Raw genomic sequence first — 14,094 nt, 5'->3', positions numbered from 1 at the left:
GACATGGCAAATCAACTGCATGGGAAATATTTGTGCAACACAGTGATCTCCTCACAGCCTTAGGACAAGACCCACTGACAGAGGAAGCTACAAATGCTGCAGAAACCTCCCTGTGCCATGTGTATCAAGTCAACATGAATACATGCAAAGAGGTCCAGGTCTCACTCTTCACAAAAGAAGGTAAGTATTTAATGTTTGAATAACATTTGATCAATATGTTTAGTTATTTTACGATTACTACAGTGAAGAATTTTTTTTTTTTGTGAACTTCTTACAGTTTTTTTTTTAAAGTAACATATGTTTTATATTGCTTCAGATGTGTTGATGCCCTTCCTCCAACAACTGACGCAGCAAAACTCCATATTGCCTAAGCCCACCGACAAGCAGTAATTTGGTGCCAAAACAAAACTGTTCCAGTTCTGCCACATCCAAAAGATACTGGATGGATGAAAACAAACACTGGCTATAAACCACACTTTACAACTCTTGAAACTGTACTTCCACAGAGTAGGGCATCTAACAATATATCAATGCTTTTTGCATGGGTGTTGCACAGCTGGGGGTCATTATAAATGTAGAACCGGAGATATGATTTGCAATATTCTGTGCAATTGTCAAACCAGTCTTGCTTGTCAAAACAAGCTATAAAGTGACAAAATTTTTAAAATGTATATCTAGTTCTCAAATAACAATGTATCCTTTTGTATATCAAAGCGTTGATATGTTAAAACTGATTTTTTTTTTATGAAAATTTGCTTAATTTTTCTCCAACATATTCAAAATTATGCTACTAAACCAGCTTTTGAAAACATTACTTTACCTAGTACCATAATAGTGTCGAGCCAAAATATATGGTTGCTATTGATTTTGATATTTGGTTTAACCGTTAGATTGTCCAACAGATGAAATAAATACATAAAAAAACATTTTATACATCAATTATTGCTGCTCTATTTAGATGGATATCATTAGACAATAATGATTTAAATGTGGATATATACATATATAGCATGATTTAGATAAAAAAAAATTAGTAGCCATTTTGAATCTGCATTTTGAAAGTGAAGATCAAATTTCTAAAGGTGGCAGACACTTATTTTGGATTCAGCATCTTTTAATTATGTTAAAAAAGCTGTCTATCAATTTCAACTGAAAAATGCCGTTTGTTTACAAAATTTGTAGAAAGTGCACTAGTTTATACACTTCTGTGAACTTTTCAGAGTAAATAGATTATTCCTTTTAACTTGCTAAAGTGAATCAATGCTTACCATTCCCTTATATTTTCCAGCTTATGTACAAATAATAGACTTTTAATGACTAGAATACACAGGTAGCATTACCTGTAATAAAAGAAATTAAGAGAATGAAATCAACTAAGGTTAGATAATGAAAATATAATTAACCTCAAACGTAACCATGACTTTTAACATGCGCTTATTAATACAGTGAAGATATAATAAAGCAAATGATGAAATAAGACTGATAAATTATGACTTGTCTTAAGAATAATTTTTTTCTTATTCCCTATTTAAAACAAAAAATATTAAAAAACTGACATGGTTTTAAAAAATGTTATGTACGGATTCTAGTTAATTTCTGGTAGCCGTTCCGTTGTTTGTCAGACTTGTGCTTTGTTTTCCGGGAATCAAAAAGGACTTCAGCATCACTGTCACTCTCTGATCCCGAGTCTAGAAGACTGTTGAGCATGTGAGTTTTCACTGTAAGATTAAAAGATAAGGAAAATCAATGAATGTGACCTTGTTATATATTCTACTTGGTGATAGCACAATATTTAGGTATCTTATTGTGACTACTCATATACACAAGTAAAGTTTTCAAAAACTGTGCTTGTTTCAGCAGAATTCAAATTGAATTGGTAATTATTAATAGACAAGGTTGCTATTGTCTCTAGCATCTCTTAATTGTAAAATCAAAAGCAAATTAATTTAAAATACATTATCTCAAACTAGACCCCTGCTTTTCAGGTAGAGAAACAAGTTACCCTCAACATTCCAAGAACATTTGCTGTGCTCTACCCATTTCCAATAAGTAGGTTCGTTCTTCTTGCTACAGTCTTGATGTTGTAATTCCTTATTTTTTCTCTCCTTTCTCCAAAATCAACCAACTAAAGCTTTAGCATTTTCATCTATTTGTTCAGTATCTTTACAGTTTCAGTATCTGCACATATAAACCTAACCAATATATTAATATCTAAAATAATTAATCTGCTTCTGGGAAAAAGCAATTACTTATGAATATCAAATCACCTAAACTACAGAATCTCAATAGCTGATATTATATCTAAACAATGGTATAGTATAAGCTGTTATCCAGATATACTTATAGAGGGCACACTATGTATACTATCAATAAGGGAATTGCATGCCTTTTATACAGCAGCTGCTGCCTTGTTTATTACCACAATCCTTCTCTCGTGTCATCAATTTTCTTGAATATGTGAGAGGATGACCATTCCAATTCATTTAACTGCTTTCTTATTACTTGTGGCCACAAAGTTAGTGTTGAATATTTTTTTTTAATGAAGTGGCTTATGTCATAAATGTCATCTTCTATATTGGCAGTCATACAGCTATGGAAAACTATGGTAGTAGGGGACCTTTGGGAACTAGAACCAGGTTCCAAACTAATAGTTCTTTTCCTCTTCTTATGTTTAGTTCCTATATATTCAGCCATAACCTCAAAGATGATATTAATGTCTGATCCTCCTCTAATTAATCACATTCAGTATAACGAGACAACATAGTACAGGCAATAACACAGTCAAGAATATATTTCCTATGATTGATTGATAGTTTTGAAGTTTTCTGGCATCCTGACATCGAAGGTCATTGACACTGATATCATTTATTATGAGTAAAGAATAAAAGAATATTCAATTAAAACCATAAAAGCGATGTCATCATAAAACTTGAATAGCTTTCAGACGACCTGCTTCTGAAATCAATCTAAAAATACCACTAGCAAAGTATGACACATCATGCCCAAGAATCTTGGCAAGGATGAGCCTGCCATCCTCACCTCGAGCCTCAAACAGATATATATTTTTTGAGGTGCTATAAGTGGGGCATTCGGTCAACAACTGCCTCACTGTTAAGGGTACAAAACAGTCGTCGCAATATGGCTGGTGTTGGCCAGTTAGCAGAAACCAGTGTGTCAACCGAGTGACCAATGCGGAGACAACAAAGAGTAGTCTCCCCCTTTGGGGGCAGCATTTTATACCTCCAAAGGAATATAGCATTACTTATTTCTCTCACCTTATTTTCAACTAAATTATCCCAATGTTGTTACAAATTATTATAAATCAAATTCTTAATGCAAGGTACAGAATCATTACAGCATTTTGTAATCTCGATAAACACACATTTACAATAAACGCCAATAATTCCCATGATCAAGTGAGCACAACTAAAAGCATAAACTAATAATAGATTCCTCTCTCATCAAATAAAATGATGTTATATAATCTTGATAAACACATATCTCTCCTTATATAATAAAGCGCAAAATATATGACTACTCCGTCTCTCCCTTTACTCGGGTACAGAGGAAAGTGAGTAGTCATACGCTGTTGAGAGGGGGTACTCAGACAAGTAGTTAGGAAAGGTCGAGTACACAAGTTTACAATAGACACAATCCTTTTACAATCAAACAGAAAACCAGAATTCATGAAATAATGTGATTCACCTTTCAGCAAAACTCTCTCCCTCTCTCTTTGAATAGATACATTTTATCTTGGGCTATATATGATAAAAAGAAATAGGCTACCATAAAACACAGAATATAACATGATCTACTGTATTTCTCAGTAAATCTTACCTAACCAGATCTCTTTCTCTCTCCCTATTCTTTCTCTGTCTCTCTCAAATACACACAAACCAACAAACAAAACCTATTCTAAAATTGTACAAAAGAAGTATTCCTGGACACGTGAAAGGCAAAGCCCCAGATATCATTCCATTTTAACTGGGCATGTTTAACACTGTGCTATCCTCAGTAGGGATTCACCTCTTCTACCATTAATGAATGCTATTTATCCATAAATAATCAGAAAAAATGCTAGTAATTCCTGCTTTACCTAGAAAATTATATTCTGTCAGCAACAAAACCATTAACATATGTCCAAACATCCGAATCAGAAGAAAAGGGAGTTTCACTTGTTTATATGTCAATGCATCCTTCTGGTGCACAAATTTTAGTCCTCTTTAGCTATTTCATACAGATCATTTTATTGGGAATAAATGTTGGCAATTATCTGAGATGATGTTAACCAACATCTGAATGACACTTCGTCTGCACGGAATAAGCAGACAAAACACTAGGTGTTACTACCTAAAAAACATTGCAGGATCTTTCAGTCTTTAAATAAAAAAAAAATTGAGGACAGCAATTGAAATATGAGTAACTAAAAGGCCGAGAAAGAATTCTCTATTAAATAACTACTGTCAGAGAGAAAATTACTCTATTCAAGCACAAAAATCATAAGTGTTTAAAGAAAAGAAGAGAAATATCTAGAATTTAGTAAAGTGAATATTGTACTTACAAAAAGGTCTCTCTCTCTCTCTCTCTCTCTCTCTCTCTCTCTCTCTCTCTCTCTCTCTCTCTCTCTCTCACATTAGGCCTATAGAGAGTCACTTCAGACTAGGTCTATAGGGGAGTCACTGCAGATTAGGCCCCTTTGACCCAATCACTCTCAAATCACAAGATAAACAATTGAATTATACACATTTTGCCACTATTTTCACGCAAATCGTATAAAGATTGACCACGACATAGCATATGCTTTTGACCTTTTTGTGACCTTGACCACTGACCCAATCATTACTGAAATCTAATCAATTTGTCTGTGGATCATGACCAATCTTTCCACCAAATTTCATTAGATTTGCCCACTTTATAGCAAAAACTTTTTTACCTTCACCTAGATTGGTAGATAATGTGGGAGGGTGGGCTGTGGCACCCTAACAGTACCAGCTGAACTCGGTTGAGTCCCTTGTTAGGCTGGAGGAACGTAGAGAGTAGAGGTCCCCCCCCCTTTTTTTTATTTTTTTTTTCTTTTGTTTCATTTGTTGATGTCGGCTACCCCCCAAAATTGGGGGAAGTGCCTTGGTATATGTATGTATGTATGTACCTAGATTGTGCTGTATATCAAAAGATAGTCAACTGAATCATGCAAATTTTGGAACTAGTTTCATACAAATTGATAAAAATTGACCACAATATAACAAAAAGATGTTTTTTACCTTTTCATTACTGTGACCTCTGACCCAATTACTCCCAAAATCTAATAAAATTGTCCTTGGATCATGGACAAATAGTTTTTGAGTAATGCAAATCACAAAGACACAAAGAGACATATAAACAAATAAACACACACCTATCAAAACAACCTTTGCCGCAAAAAAGTTAGCAAAGGTAATAAACATTATGGTAAAGTATATCAAAAGAGATCCTAATACAGTACTTACTTAACTTTTTCTGAGGTCTGACATTTGTATGCATCTTCAGATCTGGAAATGAAAATCAAACATACATGCATCTTTAATCAAGCACTACTAAAGAGCCAACAGCACAAGAAAAGATAAAAAATAGGCATATAGGATGACTAGATTGGAAAATAAAAAGTAAAATTGGAGTATGGTGTCTTTGAAAACAAAATGCAAATAAAAATATAAGAATTAAAAGGAAAGGATTACGAGTGCTAAATGGTTATTTCCATTTAATGACTTACGTTTAGTATTTTCTTCATAATTATCTAAGAGAGAGTAGCGGGGAGGTTTACGACGTGGCTTTGTATTACCTCCAAAATATCGTACAATTAGAGCAATGACTCCCCAAATTACAAGTCCTAAGGCGATTGCCATAAAACATATAGTCACAAATACATAGACAACGCTCCAATCTGAAAAGAAAATGTACATTAAATATAAAACTAATTGAATCGAGATGAAAATAGCTGAATAATTGAATAAAACCTATCGTTAAAAAAACCATATCATACGCTATCATTTTATTTACACTAAATGTTTCACAAACAAACCTCTTTTGCGGTACTGAGAGAAGTCACAGCCTCTGACAGGTAGGAAGTGTACGCAATATAAGATTCAGCAAGATTCAACAAGTTTCAGCTAATTATCAAGCTCACTCTTTCTGATACCTCTTACAAAGTTAGAGTAGTGTTGGGAGGAAGGCCATAATAGGTTTTTATAAAACAAGGTTTCACTTATTTCTTCTAATGTACTGTATTAGTTCAACTACAAAAGCATATTTTTAGTGCCAAATCTCTATTTGGGTAAAGATGATTCTAGTTGCCTATTCCCCAGACTGCTAAAATGGGCTACCTAGGCCTAGCTGAAATAAGTGTTAAGAGTTATATATTGCGGGATTATTTATGTAGATTGATAGAACAAAGCTTAAAGCTTCTTCAAAGAAGATACATTTATAATGTGTAAGAATGTTTGAAAGTATAGCATTTCCTGCATTTATGGGATATCAGTTCATGTTAAATAAGCTAGTCCTTGTGCATGACATAAAAAAAATAGAAAATTATTTCATAGAGATGACATGATGAAGATTAAGGAAGTTTTTCCACTTGATTGGAGTCCTTCTTCAACACAAGAGACCTTTAGCTTTGTGGTATGACATGCCTTTAGGTATATTCGCAGCAGCAGTGAAGACTTGGCTCTTATCTAAAAGAAACTTCAACAATTGCTCGTATGTCAAGGTATTACTGTATCATGATGATAACCTATGGTATAAAGCATGAAATGAGGGGCTCAACATGAAAGAGAGGGGTACAATATTAAACAAAGTTGCATGCAGCAAATTAATCCCTTACAAAGTAAAATGGGATAGCAGTGAATTAGATTCTTTAGGCGAGACTGTGAAAATTAAACAAAACAAAAGGCATATATAATAAACACAACACATATGTAAATAAGTAACTCACACATGGCAAGAAATGAACACCACTACAGAAAGACAAGAAACGCTTAAAAAATATATGCTAAAATACCAAAATATCCGACAGAACATTAGTGATGGATATACTGTAACAATATGATAAAAAACACAAGTCACTATTTAACAGAATTCTGGAAGATCAACACAAGCAGTATTGACTATTTCAAGAAAAACTGAAAAATTATTCCAAAGAGTTTTTTTGATAGATGCTGGGTATGAACATAAAGGTTCTTTTCTTTCTTCCTTAGGACATCTTCGCGTGGCTGAGATACCATGGTATAGCAACAAGGAATTTTAAGATTGTTTTTTTAATAAAAAAAATAAATTTTCTTATACTTTTTCTCTAAATTAATTTCTGCCTAAAATCCTTCAAGCTAGAACACTTACTGTCGTTACTATTTGAATACAAGGATCATATACTGAATTTCTGTTTAGTTGATAATTTTTCAAAAACATACCACAATTTTGAACACCATCTCCCATGTGGCGCCTCATGAAGGATTCCATCCACCATGTTTGACATCTGCATTCTCTCGATGACTGTATGCATTCACCATGTCCTGTAATAAAATAAATTTACTGTTTTTACCTAGTCTGTTAATATCAAATTAAAAAGACACCTACACAAAATTATAATATACTAGTAATCTTAAAGTAAAGTTGAGACTAATTAAGGACTTTCTGTTTACTCTACCAGAAGAAAATTAAAAATCCCTCTATGGTTATACATACATGTTATATCATTGATATCAATCAATAAAAAGAGCCTTGAAGTCACCTGATCAACAAAGTTTACTTTTAAATTTATTTAGTCTATCAAAAAATGATATTTGAGGACATCATTGCTTATTCTTAGTGGAATGAGAATAAGTCAGTTGATTTGAAAAAAATTGATGGTAGCATATAGTTATTTTTTACAAATAAAACAATAAAAATTACCATTTGATACAATTCTTTGTACACTAGCTGTGATATCGCGTGATGCCTTAACTTGCGAGTAGCCCACTGCCATCTCAAAACTCTTCTATTCCTAGTTTTCAAATATAGCTCCCACAAAGTTCAGAAACACTTTAACCAAAATATTTTCAATACCAATAAGTTTATGTGATGATATTCTTACTTTTGGCTGCACCTTCATTCAACTGACTAGCTAACCAATCTATTGCAAATAAATTGATGGAAAATACTACTCAGATGTTAGGTACTTTAAAAGGGCTCATGGTGAAAGTGACTGTGATATCAGTTTATATTTTCTTTACTCTTGTAAGGATACAGATGTTTCATTGTGCACAATTTTATTTACAGAAAAAATTGAATAAATTTCTTCAAAACCTTCTTTGAGGCATATACTGTAGAGTAAGGGCAGCTTCAAAACACAACTTAATTTTCTTACTTATGGAGGATTAATGTTTCAAAGCTATGCAAAAGCATTCTTGAACAAAAATAATTCCTCAAGATAGTAAGCTCACTGTTTTTTAGATACCAAGAAATATAACCATAATTGAGATGAAGGAGAAAGGATTAATAAGGTTGACTCATACAAGTATTTATGAACTATGATCCCCAATACAGGGTCTTTAGAATTAGATTTTAGTGAAAGATTGAAAAAAGCAAATTAGACAATAACTAGGTTAAGCAAAATTTGGAGATCAAATCGCCTGAAATTATATATAAAGATCAGACTATATATCAGTTTAATGAGATCAGTGTTACTGTATGGACATGAGTCAGGTATGACAATGACACAGTCTTCAACAGATTTAGTAGATTTGAGAACAAAGCCCTTAGAAGGATATTGGGAGTTAAATGACAAGACCGGATTAGAAATGAAACTAAAGAGAGATTACCCAAGTGCCACAGAGATTGTCCAAGGATCGGCCCCATGCTGCAGCTACCTCTGCCAGTGGTGTTGCAGCCATCACCCCCACCAGAAGCCAGGTGAGAGGATTGCCCTCCCTAGAGGGTGCGGCCTCTGCCACTTCCCGTACCACTTTTACCTCCTCTGGAGGGTCTGGAGCCCTTTGGATTTTTGGCAGGAAAGGAGTGATTGAAAACCTTCTTAGAGGACCCTGCCGTCCTGCTGATGGAGGGCTTGATGGATTGTGGCTGCTTCCTGGTAGGTGGTGGAACTTTACCATAGAATCTGGATGTCAAGGCCCTGTGGAGAAGGGAGTCCTTAGAGGACTTCCTCCATCAATCAGCCGCCCTCACAACCTCTTCCATCTTAACTGGTGGTAGCGTACTTGCCTGGAGATTGCCAGACTGGGGTTGAGTCCAGCGCAAACTCGATAGTTTATTTGGTCACTGCAACCTCACCGTCCTTGTGAGCTAAAGATGGGGGGTTTGGGGGACCCTATAGGTCTATCTGCTTAGTCACCAGAGGCCATTGCCTGGCCCTCCCTGGTCTTAGCTTGGATGAAGAGGGGGCTTGGGTGCTTATCATATGTATTATGGTTAGTCTCTAGGGTATTGTCCTGTTTAATAGGGAAATGTCACTATCCCTTGCCTATGCCATTAATGAGAGACCTTTAAACCTTTATACAGTATTGAGTTCTTAAGGATAGAGTTGCTGAGCTTTGTGATCTCAGCCTTGGGAACCTGCCTGTGGAACTTTTTAATCACAGCATCCCGCTTCCTTGCCACCCATACATAGGGACTTAGATATTCCCTAAGAAGATTTCAATCGACTAAAACCCCTCTCTGGGAAACTGGTCGTCAAACAGCCTGACGGTCGACTGGATTTCAGGAAGTTTCCTGACTAGGATATTTTGTGTATCTACCATTGTCTGGGTGTCTCTTCCCATGTAAATCAGGGGTTCATTTGAGTGTGGTGATGTTTTCTTATTGCTGAATACGATTGTTCATTAATTCTTGAACAAGGATTGTCAACCTATCAAGTCTATCGTCTACATCATGGGCATGTCATAGGAGAATGTTTTCATCATCACTTCCACTGCCCCCAATAGCCCCTTTATCTTATTTGTCCATAGCAACTGCTGACATAACTCTCATTTTCTTCTTGGCTATAGTGCACTTTGTCTTCACAGATTTTAACAAGATTTTATTATCCAATAATACAGTACTATGTTCAATGCACTGACACCAATAATGAACAGTGCTTGGGTTAAAATAAGCACTGCACTGTTATTTCTTAGATCTATTGCTTTTACATAGGTGCAGAAAGTAGCTCTACAGTGTAGACCCTTGCATTCATGACTATCAATTGGTTAGTGCTCTTCATAAGATGATGCCCCAGGCACTAAGAAATGCTGACTATACTAAAATCATGGAAATCTCCTTCAATGGAAGATTCCATGTTACAAAAATTTCCACATCTTATGGGTAAATACTGATTAAATGTCATGTCTATTAATGTATCAATAATATGCATTTGACCCTCTGTACGAGAGGGGCCTGGGACATGTATCTTTGGAAACAAATAAAAGTTCAGGCTCCAATAAGTGCTGTAAGCTAAGCATCATTCTATTGCAGGAAAAAATATTCTAGGAAATATTCATGGTAAAGATCAGAGGGGAAGATTAGTAATGCAGAACACTTCGTGATACATACACGAGGATAACATATCGCTGTTTCCTTTAAGAAAGGTCATAAAAAGTACAGTATACCAAAACTCTAGTCATGTTAAATACTTGTCTAGTGTATTACAATTTATTATAGAGAAGTATTAATGCAACGCACCTGAACAATTATTCTGGCAGACAACCGTATCAACACTGATCAGAGGTAAGTCCAACAATTCTGATGACTCTGAATTTATCTGGTGACGGAGTAATGTCACAACCTCTGGTCCTCTCACAATATTCTTACCAGCATAAGCTAAAAATGTCAAACGCACATGACCTGGAAAATAAAACATCAAAGAATATTAATAAACTACAATAAATTCAAAAACATATTCTTGGCTGAGATAAGTCAATTTTGAAGGATAAGTATTCGAATTAGAAGAAGTATTTTTTGCTAAAAAATTCTATAAGATGAAAGCTGAAAGAAATAAGTACCATATATCTGCACAAAGATTTTTAACTATATTACTTTTTGGCAACTGAGTAAACTCCATGCTTTGCCTTCAGTGACAAAGGTTTATGGTATTGGTAACTTGATGTCCATTTCTAGCCCTGACCCAAAGAAACAATGAAAAGAGATAGAAATGGAATGGAAAAGTAGATTTAGCAGGAAAGAAATATTAGGAAGTAAGGCTATGAGATTCAGGAAAACCAAACACAAAAAAAAAGTTTCAAAGTTTAGGAATACATAGTAAGAGAGTAATTAAACAACAAATTTACAAGATAACACACTTTCACAATGAAAATGTGAGAAGCTGTGGCCCGATAGTAATATATTTTGCTAGCGACAAAATTGTGTAATTATACTCTTAACTAATCAGTGGAACTTGAGAATTTTAGACTAGGTGCAAGTATTTTGATTAAGCAGGTTGACAGTCTCATTTCCATTTATCTGTTACTTATTTCCTTAATGTTGTTATCTGAATATTTTATTCTTTACTATTTCTTTTTTTATTATTTATTCTTTACTTTCCAGTTTCAATTACAAACTGGTTTGTATTCCCTAGTGAGGACCTTAAGCTTGCAGTATTCTGCTCTTCCAACTAGGATTGCAACTTTGCAGTATTGAAATTAAACTGACAGGAGAAGGAACCTCCTTGAATTGGGTTAGATTATGAATTTAAGAACAGGGGCCAGGCACTAGAACTGGTGAGGTCTTCAGCACCGTAATGGATATTCAAACTGGTTAAACCTTTAAAATATTTAAACAACTACATTCATACATACTGTAACTGAATGCATTTTACATGTTTAACTAATAAACTAAGAAATAAAAAATACATTAAATTTCTTTAAAAAGATTAATTTCATGTATAAGCCAAACAAGAGCATCTACATCTGAAATATCAGAAATGGATTTACCATAAAGATGGTATTTCTGACAATGATTTACAAATTTTGGGCTACCCACCAGAATTTGCTCAACCAACAGCAATCTATTACATTGAGCACACACTGCTGCATTGCTACCATGAAGAATATATGTGTGAGATGGCTATGACCGATCCTTAATCTGCTTAAAAGAACTTCAAAACTTGGTTGGTAAAAACATAAACAAACCAGGTTAACAGTAGCCTTTATGATTTTATATTTTTTATCATAGGTGAGCAGAGGAGACAAACTCTTTTCTTGCCATTTTCTTAAAATATGTGATCACTTCATACCAGAGTAGGGAACCCTTTTTATAAAATTTTCAATTAAAGCAGCTTCTTTCCCTCTCCTACCTGCTACCTCATATCGGAACTAATGAATGCAGGGTATTAAAACTGTCGAGAGAATCTAATACACTTGGAGTCAAAGTATATTATAAATGTTTTACCTGTAAGTTTCCCATACATACTCCAATGCCTTAACTAACATTGTCATTTCTGCAGTGTATATGGAGGCATTCAGGTAATATAGCTATATATAAATTTTCCTTGTGGACGAAGCAACATCCAACACCACTCTCAGACTTTGAGCCAAAACCATATAACTTTATATGACCTTCATGAATAGCATCATGTTCACAGAGTTTAGAATTAATCTCTTCTATGCAAGTGTCTTTCTTTATGACTGATTTTGAGAATATCAATACTTCAAGTATTACCTAAGGAGTGTCACACAAATACTAATTTTCTATAACTTTTTCCCTCTAAATAGAAATGTTATCAATTCGATCTATTAGTCTTATCTGAAAAGGCTTTGATGATCTTGGCTCCCTAAGTATGTCAAGGTTTTCAGGATTTTTTTTTTTGAAGGAGGGGTTATTAGGATCAGATTTAATTCTACACATGCCACAAACCTAATTCCTCTCTTAGCAGATTGGGTGCCAATTCATTAGTATTCTCGTAAATGCACTAAACAGGCAAAATTCTAAATGCATATTCTACGATCCTACTACTTACATCAAGTTCTCCCAATTTAATTTTACAAGAAGACTATATCTGGCAGCCATATTCAAGCTTTGATCTACATCTACAAAGATAAACCATACAGCCTCTTTAAAAACTTTTTATCTGCTCCCAACTAAAATCAGAAATAATTAAAAAATATTTAGGAGATTTCTTGATTTTCAATTCATAGCATTGATTGACTAGACCAGTTTAGTTCACAACTGAATATCATGAAAAAAAATTTCACTTCATTTTCATGCAGTACAATAGTATCTTTCAAAGTTAAAATGGGTACTATTTCAGACTAACTACATATAGTAAATAGTAAAGTAACTATCATAGATGTAGAAAATCTAAAACCATACTCATCTGCACATTAATTGATGGCCTTGATGGATGTTTATAAATGCTTACAGGCTGATGGGGCATTATAGCTAGTCCAGCATAATATGAAAACATCAACAGAGCTCTATGCAGAAGAAATATCTTCTAAAATGCAGTATATGGCAATAGCAAAACGAGGATACTTCCTTGAGGAATTTCTTCCTTTAGAATGAAAGGTCTAGATAATGCATTTCCCACTCTTATTTTCTTAAATCTATCCAATAAAAAAGTCAATAAATCTAATCATGTTACCACAAACACCCATTTTGTATGGTTTTTTAATACCCTTTTTTAATGAGATTGAAGCAAGTGCCAATAGTTTGACATTTCTTAGAGATGCCTTTTTATCCAGGGGGCCAAAGGGCGTTAAGGGTACAGGTCTTGCTGTGAAAGGTTGCTGGTGACCTTTCCCATCTAGGGACCCAGATGAGAAATTTCACGGTGGACAACCTTTTGAAAATTCCACATGGTATTCTTTATCCACATAGGCTATGTTTGATATAAATTCTGAGGATTTACTGTCTGCCCTATAAGCTCAATACTCATATTTTCAATACAAGGTAAGGCTGAAACATCAATGAATCATCTTTTTATATTTCTCGTGACACGATGAATCACATTTTAATTTAATTTCGTAACCTAAAGGGGTAGATGGAGATGGTTTGGGCATGCTCTTCGCACTCCCAAGAGAGATTAGTTCACCAAGCGTTTAGCTGGCTCTACAAGACACTAGAAGAGTTGAAAGACCCAGGCCTATATGGCTGAGGACT

General features: G+C 34.5%; 1 protein-coding gene across 3 annotated transcripts in view; it reads right to left on the bottom strand.

Moving 5' to 3' along the window:
- Nucleotides 1-1,379: 1,379 nt before the first annotated feature.
- Nucleotides 1,380-14,094, bottom strand: part of LOC137616613 (dyslexia-associated protein KIAA0319-like protein) — a 175,401-nt gene continuing 162,686 nt past the window's right edge. For 2 of the 3 annotated variants that reach the window (XM_068346517.1, XM_068346516.1), the window contains exons 15-19: nt 10,681-10,842; nt 7,440-7,541; nt 5,750-5,920; nt 5,487-5,528; nt 1,380-1,718 (exon numbers count right to left, since the gene is read on the bottom strand). In XM_068346517.1, the coding sequence (XP_068202618.1) occupies nt 1,573-1,718; nt 5,487-5,528; nt 5,750-5,920; nt 7,440-7,541; nt 10,681-10,842 (623 nt within the window). In that variant the 3' untranslated portion in view covers nt 1,380-1,572. The remainder of the gene's footprint in view (nt 1,719-5,486; nt 5,529-5,749; nt 5,921-7,439; nt 7,542-10,680; nt 10,843-14,094) is intronic. The other variant, XM_068346518.1, reaches the window with a different exon arrangement.

This window comes from Palaemon carinicauda, chromosome 22, assembly GCF_036898095.1.
Source record: "Palaemon carinicauda isolate YSFRI2023 chromosome 22, ASM3689809v2, whole genome shotgun sequence".
Taxonomy (NCBI): domain Eukaryota; kingdom Metazoa; phylum Arthropoda; class Malacostraca; order Decapoda; family Palaemonidae; genus Palaemon; species Palaemon carinicauda.
This window is presented reverse-complemented; position numbering and strand designations above follow the sequence as displayed.